This window comes from Oncorhynchus tshawytscha, unplaced genomic scaffold, assembly GCF_018296145.1.
Source record: "Oncorhynchus tshawytscha isolate Ot180627B unplaced genomic scaffold, Otsh_v2.0 Un_contig_5990_pilon_pilon, whole genome shotgun sequence".
Classification (NCBI taxonomy): Eukaryota; Metazoa; Chordata; class Actinopteri; order Salmoniformes; family Salmonidae; genus Oncorhynchus; species Oncorhynchus tshawytscha.
Genome location: NW_024609819.1, coordinates 414,615 through 431,820, shown reverse-complemented (window position 1 = coordinate 431,820; position 17,206 = coordinate 414,615). Strand labels below are relative to the sequence as shown.

General features: G+C 42.0%; 2 protein-coding genes across 5 annotated transcripts in view; one reads left to right on the top strand and one right to left on the bottom strand.

Annotated features, from left to right (window-relative positions):
- LOC112261271 (tetratricopeptide repeat protein 39B-like) overlaps positions 1 to 2,369 on the bottom strand; it is a 15,672-nt gene extending 13,303 nt beyond the window's left edge. Inside the window, exons 1-2 of one of the 4 annotated variants that reach the window (XM_042318920.1) lie at positions 2,295 to 2,367; positions 1,512 to 1,529 (exon numbers count right to left, since the gene is read on the bottom strand). Coding sequence is in view for 1 of the 4 variants with exons in the window: in XM_042318919.1 (XP_042174853.1) it covers positions 1,512 to 1,544 (33 nt within the window). In the remaining 3 variants the exon portion in view is untranslated. Of the gene's footprint in view, positions 1 to 1,511; positions 1,748 to 1,795; positions 1,932 to 2,294 lie in introns of those variants that run through there. The other 3 variants (XM_042318921.1, XM_042318922.1, XM_042318919.1) reach the window with 3 other exon arrangements.
- Positions 2,367 to 17,206, top strand: snapc3 (small nuclear RNA activating complex, polypeptide 3). Its single transcript, XM_024438030.2, has 9 exons — positions 2,367 to 2,728; positions 3,059 to 3,142; positions 3,274 to 3,355; positions 3,745 to 3,849; positions 4,091 to 4,240; positions 5,198 to 5,280; positions 8,973 to 9,131; positions 16,738 to 16,845; positions 16,972 to 17,206. The coding sequence occupies exons 1-9, from the start codon at positions 2,499 to 2,501 to the stop codon at positions 17,117 to 17,119; spliced, it is 1,149 nt and encodes a 382-aa protein (XP_024293798.2). The 5' UTR covers positions 2,367 to 2,498; the 3' UTR covers positions 17,120 to 17,206.

Genomic DNA, 17,206 nt, shown 5'->3' with positions numbered 1-17,206 from the left:
GTTCAGTATATATGCACACCAAAATTACAATCTGCTTCTCTGAATTGCCTTGTGAAAGTCTAACACTGTAAGACTGTATTTAGTAACTTAGCTAGCCATATTGGCAATAGAACACACTTTCAAATGCCCACCTGACCAGTTCGCAATTTAGTATGGACCTTTTTTAGAATGCGTAAACAGTAATTGTGTGATGGCGGGGATGCAGGGTTGTGTTCCATAGAAAACTCAGCTTGCTCTCGTAGTTCCTCAACAGCACAGCTAGGAGAGCCCTATTGGTATGAAAATAAGCAACTGAACAACTTGCTATTTAGAGCATTTACCCAAAATGCATGTCTTGTTTTTGGCTTCAAAGACAATAACAATTGTAGGCTATAACAAATGTGCATTGTCACGCAGTGAGAATGATAATTGAGATAATCCAAATAATGAATGATTACCTAGTTGGGCAAACTGTTTTACTTCTTGCTGTAGGCCCACATCATCCTCTTCCTGCATCCCTACCTGTAGCCTACCTGACTCTGGTATAATGCACTTTCACCTCTCACTATCAGTCTTGCATGTGCATCTTCCTGAATTAATATTACATATTTTAACAGATCAATCTCGCTGGTTTAACGCAAAATCTTTTGGCTATAGTGTGGATGTAGGGCTGTTATTGTAATAATGAGTTTATGAATGCAATTAATCTGTAGCCTATAAACTGCATGGTTTCCCGACTTTTAGTGGGAGGACAACACACCATATCTAGAAAATATTAACTTATTTTAGAAATTGACTCCAATTTTACGTGGATATGGTGTTTATTATATCAATAGATGCGCTTACAGCCCTTTCCAATGCCATCTCTCGCATAACGAATTTTACGACACAAAAATATCCTACCATGTCCAACGAACAAATTAGGCCTGTCTGCATGCATAAAATTGTACCGAAACCTCCTATTTCCATCACAGCTGTCTTTGTTGATTTGTTTAGAAGGTAGCATATGACTTTAATAGCATAACAACTGGGGATGGAAACGTGGTTAGTAAAGCAGCCCACTTAATTGTTACCCAGAAATGATTTGATATTGAGATTTTTTTTAAAGGCAACATTGGACCTTTAAAGAACAAAACAATGAAGCTATTAGGCAGCTTCGACCAAATTACACTTTCCTTCTCTAAAGTCATGTTTATGATGCTATACAACAATTATATTGAACGCTTCTATAGAAAGTAGGATTAGGCCAACAAAAGAAATGTTGGTCAGTCCCATGATAGCAGATTATTTTAGTGGACATACAAAATACCCTCCAAAAATGACATCACAATTTTATCCATAGAAGGGTCCTTTGGAAGAAGGACTGTTGACATATATTTGACACCGTTATTGAAATGTAACCACTTTCAAATTCATGGACAGAGCTACAAAGACTGATCATCAATCAACATTACAGATTTAACCTTTAAATAAAAATGTAGGCCTATTGAACATTCAAATAAAAAGAAGTAAAAAGGCTAAAAACGTCTTACCTTTTGGATGTTCCCATTCTTCACGTGAGCCATGTTCGATAGGTCAGGAATGATTATCAAATAAAGAAGAAACGTATTTATGAATACATTTGGGGGGAATAGGTCTAAAAGATACCAGTTGTTGAAAGAAAGAATAGTTCTCTCTGAATTTAGACGAAAAAATAGCTATTGGGCTTTGGAGTTAATCTTTCACCAGAAGGAAGAGAACTTGCCCATTTGACACCTTTATAAAATAGCCTACTAAATTATGCATGGTGGGGTTACATAATCATGGACACACCCACCTAAATTGCAGGGCTCCGGAGTGACGCAGCCGTCTAAGGCACTACACCTCATTGCAAGAGGCGTCACTATAGTACCTGAGTCGAAACCAGGTTGTATCAAATCCGGCCGTGAATGGTAGTCCGATAGGACGGCGCACAATTGGCCCAGAATTAGTTCTTAACTGACTTGCCTAGTTAAATAAAAGTTAAATACAAATTTAAAAATTGCAAAACGCAGCCCCACAATTAGCCTGTATTAGAGAAGGGGTTCGATTAATCTCGCCCGGGCACCCGTTTAGGCGTGTTTTTGCCGGGCTGAAAGTTGATTGCATTCGATTTGGAACCTGGCTGCCCCACTCTGTTTTATGGCGAAGTCGGCGCAATGCAAAAGTGACGTGTATAAATGTATTAGGATTCTGTGATTGCTTTGGATAAAAACGCTTAATCTGCCCTCTCAATGAAAACTAGTCATGGAAAGAGATGTATGTTTCTGGACGGGGCACTATGTTGACAAAATTACCGAGCAGCGCAGATTACTCTTCCATTTGAGATGGGCACTCCTCCCCTCCAGCTTTCGCTGGATGACGTGCCGGGTTTCGCCCGGTTCAACCCGGGCCAGTGTAAAATAACTCAATCAATCGGTAATTTCTCTTGTATTTTCCCATCGCGAGACACTTCATTACCCAGCGTTACCTGGGAGTTTTGACGTCATTTAGATGAAAACATGGCGGCGGGCAGCAGCTCAAACGTGAACGAAAATATTCCAGTTTTTGAGTATAAAGACATAAACACCAAACCATTCCACGTTGGCTCATTCAGAACCGCATGGCTTGAGAAATTGAAACCAATTGACTATTCCTACGAGGATAAATACGAAGAGAATGAAGATGCCGACTTTGCAAAGGAAATGGGAATCGCACCAGAAACGTTGGATGAACTGAAAGCTATCTGCAGGTTTGTACAGTAAGGGGTAGTTATAAATGTATTTGCTACTCTAGCTAGGTAGCTGAAAATCCATTGTGTCTGTCTAGTTGACAAGCAGTAACTTCTCAATATGCTAGTTATCGTTTGTCAATAATAATATGTTTGTTGTTGAACTTCAGCGTCTATACTAGTGGACCAGGGATATAACTTCCCTTTGTTTTTGTTTTATGACGCATTTTAGAATATTGGTCGAAACTAGCGGTATCAGAGATGGTTTTTATAAAGAGAAGGTTCCCACGTTTTGCTGTCAAATGACCCATCTGTTCTGTAATCTTCACATTGTTGATTTTTTTTCTCCAGCGTTGACACTCTTCGGTGTCAAGCTGAAGACGAGCCTCTTGACACGAACGTTGTGCCACCTGACCCCACTCTTCAAACACTAATGTAAAACATTACGTTTTTACTATACAAATGATATCCTAGACCATTTCTACATGACAAATGCAGCAATTCCATGTTCTGCAAACAGTTACTCATGAACTGCAATAAAACAGTGTTGCCTTGTTGATGTTCAGACAGAGGAAGAAGAAGCAGGACTACAAAGGCACCCTGAGGATCGATAAGATAAGCAGAGTTGACCACTACCAAGACGAACTGGTTAGTTATACCCTGTGAAAGTAACCACCCCTTCCGTTTTAAGTCATTTAAGATATATAAACTTATATTTGTGTTTGAGGATGAATTTACTTCTACCAGGTGGTTGTGTTGCAGACCATTGCACACATTTTTTTTGCCCATTGAATGTCATTTTAAAAAGCCTACAAAAGTTCAAAAACTTCAAGGCTACTTCTTGGAAAACAATGCGTCACTTGCATAGAGTATAACCTGTTGATGTAACCTGTAGCGTGACTGACACCCAGAAGTCTACACACCCAGACCCCTGGGTCATATTCTTCAGTTTGGTGCCAGATGAACATGACCGACAAGAGCTAAGAGGGGGGCTGTTTTTAGAAATTTGATTGACTTGTGTGTTTTGATTTTTCTAGGAGAGCCTAGCGGTGGGGAAAAGGCCTGAGGACCCTGTTGACTTGGTGCCAGAAGGGGAGATCATTTTGAGCATCAACGTTCTCTACCCAGCCATATTTGAGAGAGTACGTGCAGTTTCACTTCTTCGATTCCAAGTCTTTGTGAGAATCACCAAAAGTTGAAAAGCCTAATTCCAACAATCTCCATCATTAAACACAACAATAGATGTGCTTTTGTAAGACATGTACATTATCTTTGCCTATTAATCTCATTTATACCATGGCATTGTTGAATACCCATTTCTGATTGGCTTAAAGGGCATTCTAGAGCGTGCATTATTTCCCTATAACATACATTCTCTTCCAGTTTAGGTATGTGAGGCCCCACATGACCCTTCAGATGCTGGGCTCCCATAGTCTGGTGGACCTGAGGGACGCTATCTGCTGTATCAGCGACCTGCAGGTCTTTGGAGAGTTCAGCAACACGCCCGACATGGCACCGGACTTCATCAGCAAGGTGACACGCACACAAAGAGATCGAGCTCAAACCATACTATTGTAATGGTAGGTGGGTGCTTATATTTCCCTGTTTCACACATGTACAAGTGTGTATTATACACGTGTGAAATGGAAATGTATTTTTTGCGTATCCCAACTCCCCCTGAGACGCCCTTAGAGATTGGGGTCACGGCCAGGGGTCAGCCATTATCAGCGGCGACCCTGGAGCAATTAGGGTTGAAGTCTTTGCTCAAGGGCACATAGGCATGTTTTTCACGTTGTTGGCTTGGGGGTTCGAACTAGCAGCTGACGCTAGGCTTCCGTCGGGATGTGAATCCATAGTCTGTAGACAGTTCGTCTTAAGAAGTCATCCCTTACATCACAGAGCAGTGCACAACAAACTAATGAATCCAAATGTTAGACACTACCACCCCACTTCCAAAACCCAACATTCAGTAGATGTGTAACGGATGTGAAATGGCTAGCTAGTTAGTGGCGGTGCGCGCTAATAGCGTTTAAATCGGTGACGTCACTTGCTCTGAGACCTTGAAGTAGTGGTTCCCTTTGCTCTGCAAGGGCCGCGGCTTTTGTGGAGCGATGGGTAACGATGCTTCGTGGGTGACTGTTGTTGATGTGTGCAGAGGGTCCCTGGTTCGAGCCCGGGCAGGGGCGAGGGGACGGACTAAAGATATACTGTTACAGATGCCAGTAGATTTCTTGTGCACGGCTCTGTGACGTAAAGGACGACTTCTCAAGAAGAACCGTCTAGTCATCATGGATATACAGCTACACAGGTAGTCATTGATTGTGAGTCTTGGAACACATTGACTATGGAATACAATTAGTAACAAATGAGATAATAAGGATGTCCAAGTTGGGAGCTACTCAGCCACACACTCACAGAGAGTATAAGCCTACATAATAGGACTTGATCATCATGTCGGTGTTGGGTGAACCTTTTCACTGTCTGTTTCAGGATCACTTCAAATCCGCCTTCTTCTACTTTGAAGGGGTCTTCTACAATGACATGCGTCACCCTGAGTGTCAGGACATGAGCGAGTAAGTGGCTCTTCTTTCTCGCTTTCTCTGACATCCAACTGTCATCTGGCTACGTCGACTGGACTGACTGAACCATCATCCCCTCTGGCTACGTCGACTGGACTGACTGAACCATCATCCTCTCTGGCTACGTCGACTGGACTGACTGAACCATCATCCCCTCTGGCTACGTCGACTGGACTGACTGAACCATCATCCCCTCTGGCTATGTCAACTGGACTGACTGAACCATCATCCCCTCTGGCTACGTCGACTGGACTGACTGAACCATCATCCCCTCTGGCTACGTCGACTGGACTGACTGAACCATCATCCCCTCTGGCTACGTCGACTGGACTGACTGAACACTTCAGACTAGGCTTACTTGAACTCACCTTAGCTGATTCTGTGAGAGAACATCTGTGGAAATGGGCCTGTAGAAGCCAGGGAGTAACCCGAAAAAGACAAAAGCCAGGCCTGTATATTGCAGAGACAATACTGTCGAGAGTGAGAGGTAGGGGCAGATCCACACAGAATTAAGACAATACTGTCGAGATTGAGAGGTAGGGGCAGATCCACAAAGAATTAAGACAATACTTTTTTCAGCCATAGAACTCTATATTGGATCGGAGATGGAGGTTTTAGGTGTAGAATGTTGCATTCGGTTTGCCTAACTGACCCAGACTAAACTATATGCCTGGGTTAACCTTGGGTCATGCGGTGTCAGCGGAATCAACAGATGTTAGATTGTAATGGGCCACAATCCAGTAATTTAAAATGTCAAACCAGGCCACAAGACCCATTGGAAATAGGAAAATATGTTCTACATGCTCTCCTCTCATGCACTTAGCCATTTGCTCAGTATCTGCTATATCTAATGGATATTCATGTGCCTTTTATTGATGAACTGGAAACAACCTTTTGAGTTTATTTGTTGAGTTTATTTTATTTTTACAGGGACAGTGCACATTAATCAACGTTTCAGTAAAAGTGTCGGTTTTAGCCAGCCGGCTAATTTTCAACCACAGTCCCTGGGCAGGTTATTAAAAACAATTACAATATAGACAATCATTGAGCAGTGAGCACATGCAGAGCAACATAGGACAAGCAAGACGTAGTATACAGACAGAGCAACATAGGACAAGCAAGACGTAGTATACAGACAGAGCAACATAGGACAAGCAAGACGTAGCATACAGACAGAGCAACATAGGACAAGACAAGCAACATAGGACAAGCAAGACGTACAGACAGAGCAACATAGGACAAGCAAGACGTAGCATACAGACAGAGCAACATAGGACAAGCAAGACGTAGCATACAGACAGAGCAACATAGGACAAGCAAGACGTAGCACACAGACAGAGCAACATAGGACAAGCAAGACGTAGCACACAGACAGAGCAACATAGGACAAGCAAGACGTAGCACACAGACAGAGCAACATAGGACAAGCAAGACGTAGCACACAGACAGAGCAACATAGGACAAGCAAGACGTAGCACACAGACAGAGCAACAAGACAAAATCCATAAAAGCAACAGTGTTTCCACACCTCACAAACTACAGACAACATGGAAAGTGGCAATACACAGCTAGGGATTATGTTCACAATTCTGATAGGTCTTTAGCCATGTCTTCATGTTTTTTGTGAAAGTGTGATATGTGGTGCAGTTATGTGTGTCTGATGGCAGTGTGTTCCAGACATGGGAAGCTCTCACAGAGAAAGTGGATTTACTAAAGGTGCTTTTCCTTAAGGGAACTATACAGTCACCTCTCATGGCAGACCTTGTGGATCTGCTGCCATATGTTTGGGTTTTCTGTTTAACAAAAATACTGAGTGGAGGGGGAGCCAGGCCATTTAGGATCTTGAATACAAGACGTGTTGGTATATTGCACAAGATTTTCCCAACTCAGGAGCTCATGCTTTCTGAGGATGTAACAGTGATGATGGCTATTGGGCTTCCTATCAAGCACTTTGAGAGCCTGTTTGTAGACAGACTGAATGGGTTTTAATGTTGTACAGCAAGCTTGGGCCCAAGTAGTCATGCAGTATGATAAGTGGGGGAGTATCATAGACTTATAGTACAGTTTTGCTACCTCTGTAGTCAAACAATTTCGTATCAATCGGAAATCAGCTAGGTTGAATTTAGTTTTTTGAATTACCTTTTTCACCTGCTCTTTAAAAGAGCGGTTGGATTCAAGTATGATGCCAAGGTACTTAATCAGATACCACCTGGAGCTTCTCACCTGACACATAGACATCTGGCTCAGTAGCATCTGTTACCCTCTTTGTGAAGAACATGCAGACAGTTTTTTTCACATTGAGATGCAAACACGAGTCACTGAGCCACTTTGTAACCTGGACCATTACAGTAGTGAGTTCTTGTGCAGCTTGTTGTTTGCTCTTTGCATGCACATATATCACTGTATCATCTGCATACATTTGAACTTCAGACCCAGTACAGACAGAAGGCAGATCATTAATGTACAGGCTGAACAGGAGGGGCCCCAGTATTGACCCTTGGGGCATGCCCACATCATAGCTTAGAGTGGGCGACAGCTCATTGCTCACTCTGACACACTGAGTTCTCCCTTCAAGGTATGATTTCATCCATCAAGGCATCGGTGGAACAATTGAACTTGGGCAATTTTGTGATGAGAATCTCATGGTTAACAGTATCAAAAGCCTTCCTTAGGTCCAGAAACACAGCCCTAACAACGCCCCCTTTGTCCATCTTGGACTTCACAATTTCCAGAAGAAAGCAGTTGACCTTTTCTGTGGAGTGTTTCGCTCTGAAGCCAAACAGCATGGAGTGTAATGTGAAGGGGCTGTTGTTGAGGTGGGCAATCAGTTGTTCTGCTACACACTTTTCAACAACCTTCGACAGCACAGGTAGTATACTAATGGGCCTGTAGTTACTCACGTTAGCAGAGTCGCCCGATTTAAAGATTGCCGTTATTATGGCTGACTTCCATGCCCTTGGAAACACCCCCAGACCAATAGATGTGTTGGTGACCTTAGTAATTGGGCCAATGAGTGACTCTTTGTAGTTTCTAAGAAAGGTAGAGTCCAGCGTTCTTTAGTGAGCTAATCACCTTTAAGCCCAAGTATAATCAAATAATTTCTCAGACAATGCTAGTAAGTATACTGTACAAAAATATGAACACAACATGTAAAGTGTTGGTCTCTCATGAAACATGAGCTGAAATAAAAGATCCCAGAAATCTTCATACACACACAGCCTATTTCTCTAAAATGTTGTGCACACTTTTGTTTACATCCCTGTTAGTGAGCATTTCTCCCATTTGCCAAGATAATCTACCATCTACCTAACAGGTGTGTCATATCAAGAAGCTGATTAAACAGCATGATCATTACACAGGTGCACCTTGTGCTGGGGAACAATAAAAGGCCACTCTAAAATGTGCAGTTGTGTCACTCAACACAATGCCACAGATATCTCAAATTTTGAGGGAGCGTGCAATTGGCATGCTGACTGCAAGAATGTCCACCAGAGCTGTTTAGGGCCTTGTTTATTTCAATATGAACTGTAACTCAGTAAAATCTTAAAAAAAAAAAAAAAATCTGTGTAAATTTAAGATGAATTTCCAAAGCGTATTTTCTGGGTGTTGGAGTTAATTTCTCTTCCTCTACTTTCTACTGTACTTTTCAAATTGGACAATAAAGTTGCATTGTACTATATTTCCAGGACCACCATTGATTGGGCAAAGACCAGAGACTTCCCCACATTCCACAAGGCCAAGATGGAGGACACCAGGTTCTACGACCTGAAGGTGAAGGTGGGCTACCCCTACCTCTTCTGTCACCAGGGAGACTGCGAGCACGTTGTCATCATCACCGATATCAGGTCAGAGGTCATTTTGTCATCCATATTGATACCTGGATTTTGAACTTTGACTTGGTATGTCATTTCCCCCTACACTGAGCTCCAAAAGTATTGGGACAGTGACACGTTTTCTGTTTTGGCTCTGTACTCCAGCACTTTCGATTATAAATGATCCAACTATGAGGTTAAAGTGCAGACTGTCAGCTTTAATTTGAGGGTACTTTTATCCATATTGGGTGAACCATTCAGAAATTACTGCACTTTTTGTACATAGACCAAACGTATTGTGACAAATTCATGTAAAATATTTAGTATTTGGTCCCATGTTCATAGCACGCAATGACCATATCAAACTTGTGACTCTACACATTTTTGGGATGCATTTGCTGTTCGTTTTTTGTTGTGTTTCAGATTTATTTTGTGCCCAATAGAAATTCATGGTAAATAATGTGTCATTTACAATAAAAGTGACTCAAATGACACACTACATTATTTCCCATGAATTTTCTATCGGGCACAAAATAATCTCAAACACAACCAAAACAATCAGCATATGCAAGAGAGAATATAGTAGACAGTTGCTGTCAAAAACTGATTGATGTGCTTTGCTGTGTCCTTTTGGTGGACCTGTTAATGACATCCTCTCTGGATGTTCTCACTTTATTTAGTGTGTCATTAGGTAACTTGACAGTACACCTGTTTCTTTGAAGTAAAAAATGCATTTGAAGTTTGAACTCTTAGTGACATCCTCTCATGTGATGTGTAGTGAACTTGTTGAACTTAAAGAAATGTGTTTAAAGTAAAAAATATGTTTAAAAAAAAACTTTTCGGGAAGGCTTGAGTTTGAACTTTTGACAGTTCAAACAGTTGGTAAGTTTTGTAGTGAACTTGTGGAAGTGTTGTGAGCGTGTGACCCCCTTGTAGAATGAACATAAAAGCAATTTCAAATCACATTTGAAATGTTTGTTTCTAGTTCTGACAGTGCAGCATTATCTAACATGTAATCTCACAATTCCACAACGACTACCTAATACACACACATCTAAGTAAAGGAATGGGATAAGAATATATACATATAAATATATGGTTGTGCAATGGGAGCGACCATAGGCAAGATGTAATAGATGGTATAAAATACAGTTTATACATATGAGGTTAGTAATGCAAGATCTGTAAACATGATTAAAGTGACTAGTGATCCGTTTATTAAAGTGGCCAATGATTTCAAGTCTGTGTAGGCAGCAGCCACTTTGTGTTAGTGATGGCTGTTTTAGCAGTCTGATGGCCTTGAGATAGACGCTGTCTCTCGGTCCCAGCTTTGATGCACCTGTACTGACCTCGCCTTCTGGATGATAGCGTGGTGAACAGGCAGTGGCTCGTGGTTGTTGTCCTTGATGATCTTTTTGGCCTTCCTGTGACATCAAGTGCTGTAGGTGTCCTGGAGGGCAGGTAGTTTGCCCCTGGTGATGCGCTGTGCAGACTGCACCACCCTCGTTTGAGCCTTGTGGTTTTTATTTATTTATTTATTTATTTAACCTTTTATTTAACCAGGTAGGCAAGTTGAGAACAAGTTCTCATTTACAATTGCGACCTGGCCAAGATAAAGCAAAGCAGTTCGACAGATACAACGACACAGAGTTACACATGGAGTAAAACAAACATACAGTCAATAATACAGTATAAACAAGCCTAAATACAATGTGAGCAAATGAGGTGAGAAGGGAGGTAAAGGCAAAAAAGGCCATGGTGGCAAAGTAAATACAATATAGCAAGTAAAACACTGGAATGGTAGTTTTGCAATGGAAGAATGTGCAAAGTAGAAATAAAAATAATGGGGTGCAAAGGAGCAAAATAAATAAATCAAATACAGTTGGAATGAGGTAGTTGTTTGGGCTAAATTATAGGTGGGCTATGTACAGGTGCAGTAATCTGTGAGCTGCTCTGACAGTTGAGGGCGGTGCAGTTGCCGTACCAGGATGTGATACAGCCCGACAGGATGCTCTCAATTGTGCATCTGTAAAAGTTTGTCAGGGTTTTAGGTGACCTGTTGTTGCGCCGTCTTCACCACACTGTTTGTGTAGTGGACCATTTCATTTTTGTTTGATGTGTATGCCCAGGAACTTACCTTTCCACCTTCTCCACTGCTGTCCCATTGATGTAGATAGGGTGGTGCTCCCTCTGCTGTTTCCTGAAGTCCACGATCATCTCCTTTGTTTTGTTGACGTTGAGTGAGAGGTTGTTTTCCTGACACCACACTCCGAGTGCCCTCACCTCCTCCCTGTAGGCTGTCTTGTGGTTGTTGGTAATCAAGCCAATTACTGTTGTGTCGTCTGCAAACTTGATGATTGAGTTGGAGGCGTGCGTGGCCACGCAGTCATGGGTGAACGGAGTACAGAAGGGGTTGAGCACGCACTCTTGTGTTGAGGATCAGCGAAGTGGACAGTGTTGTTTCTGACATTCACCACCTGGGGGGCGGCCCGTCAGGAAGTCCAGGACCCAGTTGCTCAGGGCGCGGTTGAGACCCAGGGCCTCAAGCTTAACGATGAGCTTGGAGAGTACTATGACGTTGAATGCTGAGCTGTAGTCAATGAACAGCATTCTTACATAGGTATTCCTCTTGTCCAGATGGGATAGGGAAGTGTGCAGCGTGCCGGCGATTGCATCGTCTGTGGACCTATTGGGGCGGTAAGCAAATTGAAGTGGGTCTAGGGTGACCGGTAAGGTGGTGGTGATATGATCCTTGCCTAGTCTCTCAAAGCACTTTAATGACAGAAGTGAGTGCTACAGAGCGATAGTAATTTAGTTCAGTGCCTTCTTGGGTACAGGAACATTGGTGGCTATCTTGAAGCATATGGGGACAGCAGACTGGGATAGAGAGAGATAGAATAGCCAGCTGGTCTGGGTACGCGGTCTGGGCCGGTGGCCTTGCAAGGGTTAACACGTTTAAATGTCTTACTCACGTCGTCCATGGCGAAGGAGAAACCACAGTCCTTGGTAGCGGGCAGCATCGTTGGCACTGTATTGACCTCAATATTATCCTAGTTTGTATTATCCTAGTTTGTCTGGAAGCAAGATGTCTGTGACGTGGCTGGTTTTCCTTTTGTAGTCTGATTGTCTGTAGACCCTGCCACGTATGTCTCGTGTCTGAGCCGTTGAATTGCGACTCCACTTTCTCTATACTGACATTTCACTTGTTTGATTGCCTTGCGGAGGGAATAACTACACTGTTTGTATTCGGCCATATTCCCAGTCACCTTTCCATGGTTAAATGTGGTGGTTTGCACTGTCTGTTTTGCGTGAATGCTGCCATCTATCCACTGTTTCTGGATAGGGTAGGTTCTAATAGTTCCAGTAGGTACAACATCTCCTATACGCTTCCTTATAAGCTCACTCAGACTCGGCGTATACTTCAATATTATTCTCTGAGGCTACCTGGAACATGACCCAGTCTGGATGATCAAACACAATCTTGAAGCGTGGATTCTGATTGGTCAGACCAGCGTTGAATAGTCCTTAGCACGGGTACATCCTGTTAGAGTTTCTGCCTGTAGGAAGGGAGGAGCAAAATGGAGTCGCTCACATTTGCCGAAAGGAGGGTTGGGGAGGGCGTTGTATGCATCGCGGAAGTTAGAGGAGCAGTGACCCAGTGTTTTTCCAGCGCGATCAATATGCTGATAGAATTTAGGTAGCCTTGTTCTCAAATAAGCTTTTTTTAAATCCCCAGCTACAAAAAATGTAGCCTCCGGATATATGGTTTCCAGTTTGCATAAAGTCTAGTGAAGTTCCTTGAGGGCCGTCGTGGTATCGGCTTGAGGGGGGATATACACGGCTGTGACAATAACCAAGGAGAACTCTGTCAGCATCTGTGAGTCATTATAGGTCGGGTGAGCAGAAGGACTTGAGTTCCTGTATGTTGTTACAACTACACCATGAGTTGTTAATCATGAAACACAGCCCCCGCCCTTCTTCCCGGAGAGATGTTTATTCCTGTCGGCGCGACGCACAAAGAATCGACTCTGACAGCATATCCCGAGAGAGCCATGTTTCCGTGAAACAGTATGTTAGAATCCCTGATGTCTCTCTGGAAAGCAACCCTTGCCCTAATATCATCTACCTTGTTGTCTAGAGACTGGACATTAGCAAGTAATATACTCAGAAGCGGTGGGTAGTGTGCACACCTCCCAAGTCTAACCTGAAGACCGCTCCATCTACCTCTTCTCCGGCGGCGTTGTTTTGGGTCAGCCTCTGGAATCAGTTCAAATGCCCTGGGTGGTTCAGACAAAGGATCCGCCTCGGGAAAGTCGTATTCCTGGTCGTAGTGCTGGAAAGTTGATGTCGCTCTGATATCCAATAGTTCTTCCTGGCTGTATGTATGATTTTCTGGGCTAACAATGTAAGGAATGATGCAAAAAAATACTGCAAAGTTTCCTAAGGCCTAGAAGCGAGGCAGCCCTCTCTGACAGCCATTTTGGTCAACCCGGGTAGGTCTGCCTGTGTATAAGTAAGTCTTAGGCTTGTCCTGTGAACACTACGAGCGAGAAGAAACCTCGAGAGAGGAACAGAACTCTAAAGAAGAAGAAAAAACATGGAGTTGTCACTTAATGACACACGTGATGACCGTAACGTCGGAAGTAGGATGATGCAGGCTTCAACAGAAAAAGGGCTTAGTGTAAATCAGCACTACAAAAAAATAGTTGTCTACATTTGTGCAGAACCCAAATACTATCCATAAAGGTGCTGTGAGATCAAGTGGTTATGTCTAATGGACAGCTATGGGGTTTGATTACCCAGCCTGTAGAGTGAAGCTCTATACCTTAGCTGAAGGAGAAGAATATACAGACCAAACCTTGAGTGGAATACAGGCTTGAGGACTAGGATGTGTTTCACAAGGTGGTGTGTTATGAGCTGAGAGTTAGCTAAAAAGGTTATTTATACCTTGTACGAGGGTAAGGGTTATTTATATATTGTACAAGGGGTAGGATGGCAAGTGGAGGTGTTCGGTTACAGTCAGTCCCAGGTCAAAGACAGACATGCTCTTCTCTAAGAACAGTAATTAGAACAGTCTTTTCATATTGCATAGAACACTTTAATTGTAATATGTATGCTTACATTTCTGTACCAAAGATTTAAGAAAATAAAAGGTTTTAAAGAAAAATGTTATTTACCTTTTAATTAAATCTTTCTCTTGATCTGTCTCTCCCCGCTCTGTTTCTGTCTCTACACGAGAGACAATGGGTTCTTGGGATGTGTGTCAAATCAAAATCCAATTATATTTGTCACATGCGCTTACTACAAAAGGTGTAGTTCTTACTGTGAAATGCTTACTTACAAGCCCTTAACCAACAATGCAGTTAAGAAAAATTGGATTTAAGAAAATATTTCCTAAATAAATAAAAAATGTAACAATAACGAGGCTATATACAGGGGTACTGGTGCAGGGGGGGTGTCGGGTTACAAGCAGGTGTATTTACAAGCAGTGACTTGTCTGCAAGCTCGGAACTCTAGGCGTCTAACAGAACGCCTTAATGCGTTCAATATTATGAACTTAGGGTGACCCTAGGTTCACAACATGCCTAATGACCTGGGCAGCCACAATGTTTCTGCTTATGAAGCAATAAATGATTGACAGGCTTAAAACCACCTAAAAATATATAATTTTACTCCTTTAACGATGTGTTCTTTACTAATGACTTAAACAGATAATTTTACTCCCTTAATAACCTTTTACTGCAGTGGGATAAATCAGGGTCACAGAGTGATTTCTTGGGAGTCTTTAACAAATCTACTTTGAAACACAAGTATTCACATGACACACATTGTTATGGGCTTAAAAAAAGACACCTGTACCATGTCAGATACAGAGTTTACATTTATTCAATTAAGTTTGCATCTCAATATACCAGTGAAATGTAACAAAATGCCTGGTGTGTTTATTGAGCTGTACACCTATGCTCAGTTGGTCAATATTCCCCTCCAGTGATTCCCCAACATCTTGTCAACATGTGCTTTTCCACATTGTTACATTACAGCCTTATTCCAAAATTGGATTAAATAAACAATTTTCCTCATCAATCTACACACAATACCCCATAATGACATTAGTGAAAACAGGCATTTTTAAAATATTTGCCAATGTATTAAAATGAAACGCCTTATTTACAAAAAGGGTCTAAATGCTTGAGAAATTAAATATTACATTTACATATTTTTTTCAAACATTTCTAAAAACCATTATGGGGTATTGTGTGTAGATTGAGTGGGGGAAAACCATTTAATCAATTTTAGAATAAGGCTGTAACGTAACAAAATAAGAAAAAAAGTCAAGGGGTCTGAATACTTTCCGAATGTACAAAGTGTTAATTTCTAAACAGGTCACCCGATATGAATGAAAGTAAGCTCAAATTTAAGTTGACAGTCTACACTTTAACCTCAGTCATTAAATCATTTAAGAATCAAAGTGCTGACTACAGAGCCAAAATATGTTGCTGTATCTATACGAAATCAATGTGTCAGAAATCAGTTCACCTTACTCATATCAGTACTGTGAAGAAGGCCAGATTTCTGGTAAGACAGCAGGTCAGGGGAAAGTGCTGCCCTTTCTAGATGAATAGGATAAAGTCATATCTTTGATCAATTCACTCACATGATAAAGAGCCTTGAGGCTTTCCAATTGATCTATATTGTAGGACAGCCTTTTCAGCTTTCTGAGACTGATTTGATTTAAGTTTTAGCCTTCTTCTGACTGGTTTTCTTTGCTGGAGGCACTAACTGTGCATGAAGGCTGGTTTTGTGGCGTGATGTTTCCAAGAAGGCCTCAGCCTCAGTGCTGCCAGTAAAACTGTTACAAAACTGTGCTGGCTCAGATCTTTTCCCATCACTTTGTCCTTTTCAACAGTTTTTATTTATTTAACCTTTATTTTGACAGGGAGTCAAGGCTGAGATCAAGGTCTCTTTTCCAGAAGAGCCCTGTTTTAATACAGTACAGAATACACATTCATTCAAAAATAATTGTGATAGTGTTTTGCTTTTCATGTATTGTTGGGTTGTTTTAAAATACATTGTTCAGTAAAAGATCCCCTAGGAGCCATCACATGCCCTAGACCAGTGTTTTCCAAACTCTGTCCTCTGGACCCCAACGGGTGCACGTTTTGGTTTTTGCCCTAGAACTACACAACTGATTCATCAACCTTTTGATCATTTGAATCAGCTGTGTAATATTAGGGCAAAAACCAAAATGTGCCCCCCCCTTTGGATCCAGAGGACTGCGTTTTGGGGAAAAAAGTGCCCCAGTCCTACAGCACAGGGGTCAAGCTCATTCCACGGAGGACCGAGTGTTCGCTCCTCCCTTGTACTTGATTGATTTAAGGTTAGCAATTAGTAAAGAACTCTCCTCACCTGGTTGTCCAGGTCTTTATTAAAAGGAAAAACAAAAACCAGCAGACACTAGGCCCTCCATGGAATGAGTTTGACACCCCTGCATCATATTTTAAAGTGCATTGGAGATCATTCCACGCTAAAGGTGAAAGGTTCCAGCCACTATGGTAGATGTGTAACAAGGCTTGGTTTGGCTGGGTTTCATTAGTGTGGACATGGTATGTTTTATTTTATCCCTGCCCTATGTTTCCAGACTGGCTCATAAGGATGACTGCCTGGATAGGAAGTTGTACCCTCTCCTTACCCACAAGCACAGGGTCATGACCAGGAAGTGTGCCGTGTGTCACGTCTACATCGGCAGGTGTGTAGAAAAAATATCATTCTTTCACATGACCTGGCCAAAAAAACATATCCCTAACAATTGACTGTACATTAGTTTAAATTCATTACAAGTTGTCAGTGTACTAATTTGACTTGTTTTTTTCAGATGGTTAACCACAAATGATCCATTTGCCCCAAATGACCCGTGTCTCTTCTGTGAGCGATGCTTCCGCATGCTTCACTACGACAAGAAAGGAAACAAACTAGGACAGTTCCTGGCCTACCCTTATGTGGACCCTGGGGCCTTCAACTGAGACGTCCCGTTTCTCCCTCCTACTGCTGGGCAGTATTAGTGATGGCACATATATTTCTGTTGGCATTAAAGCACTTTATTTACTGTT

Excerpts from the sequence above, each read along its gene's own strand:
- snapc3 (XM_024438030.2), top strand. The coding sequence starts at position 2,499 with ATGGCGGCGGGCAGCAGCTCAAACGTGAACGAAAATATTCCAGTTTTT. Across the intron at positions 3,143-3,273 it reads CCCACTCTTCAAACACTAAT|ACAGAGGAAGAAGAAGCAGG; the intron begins GTAAAACATTAC and ends GTTGATGTTCAG. Across the intron at positions 16,846-16,971 it reads TGTCACGTCTACATCGGCAG|ATGGTTAACCACAAATGATC; the intron begins GTGTGTAGAAAA and ends TGTTTTTTTCAG.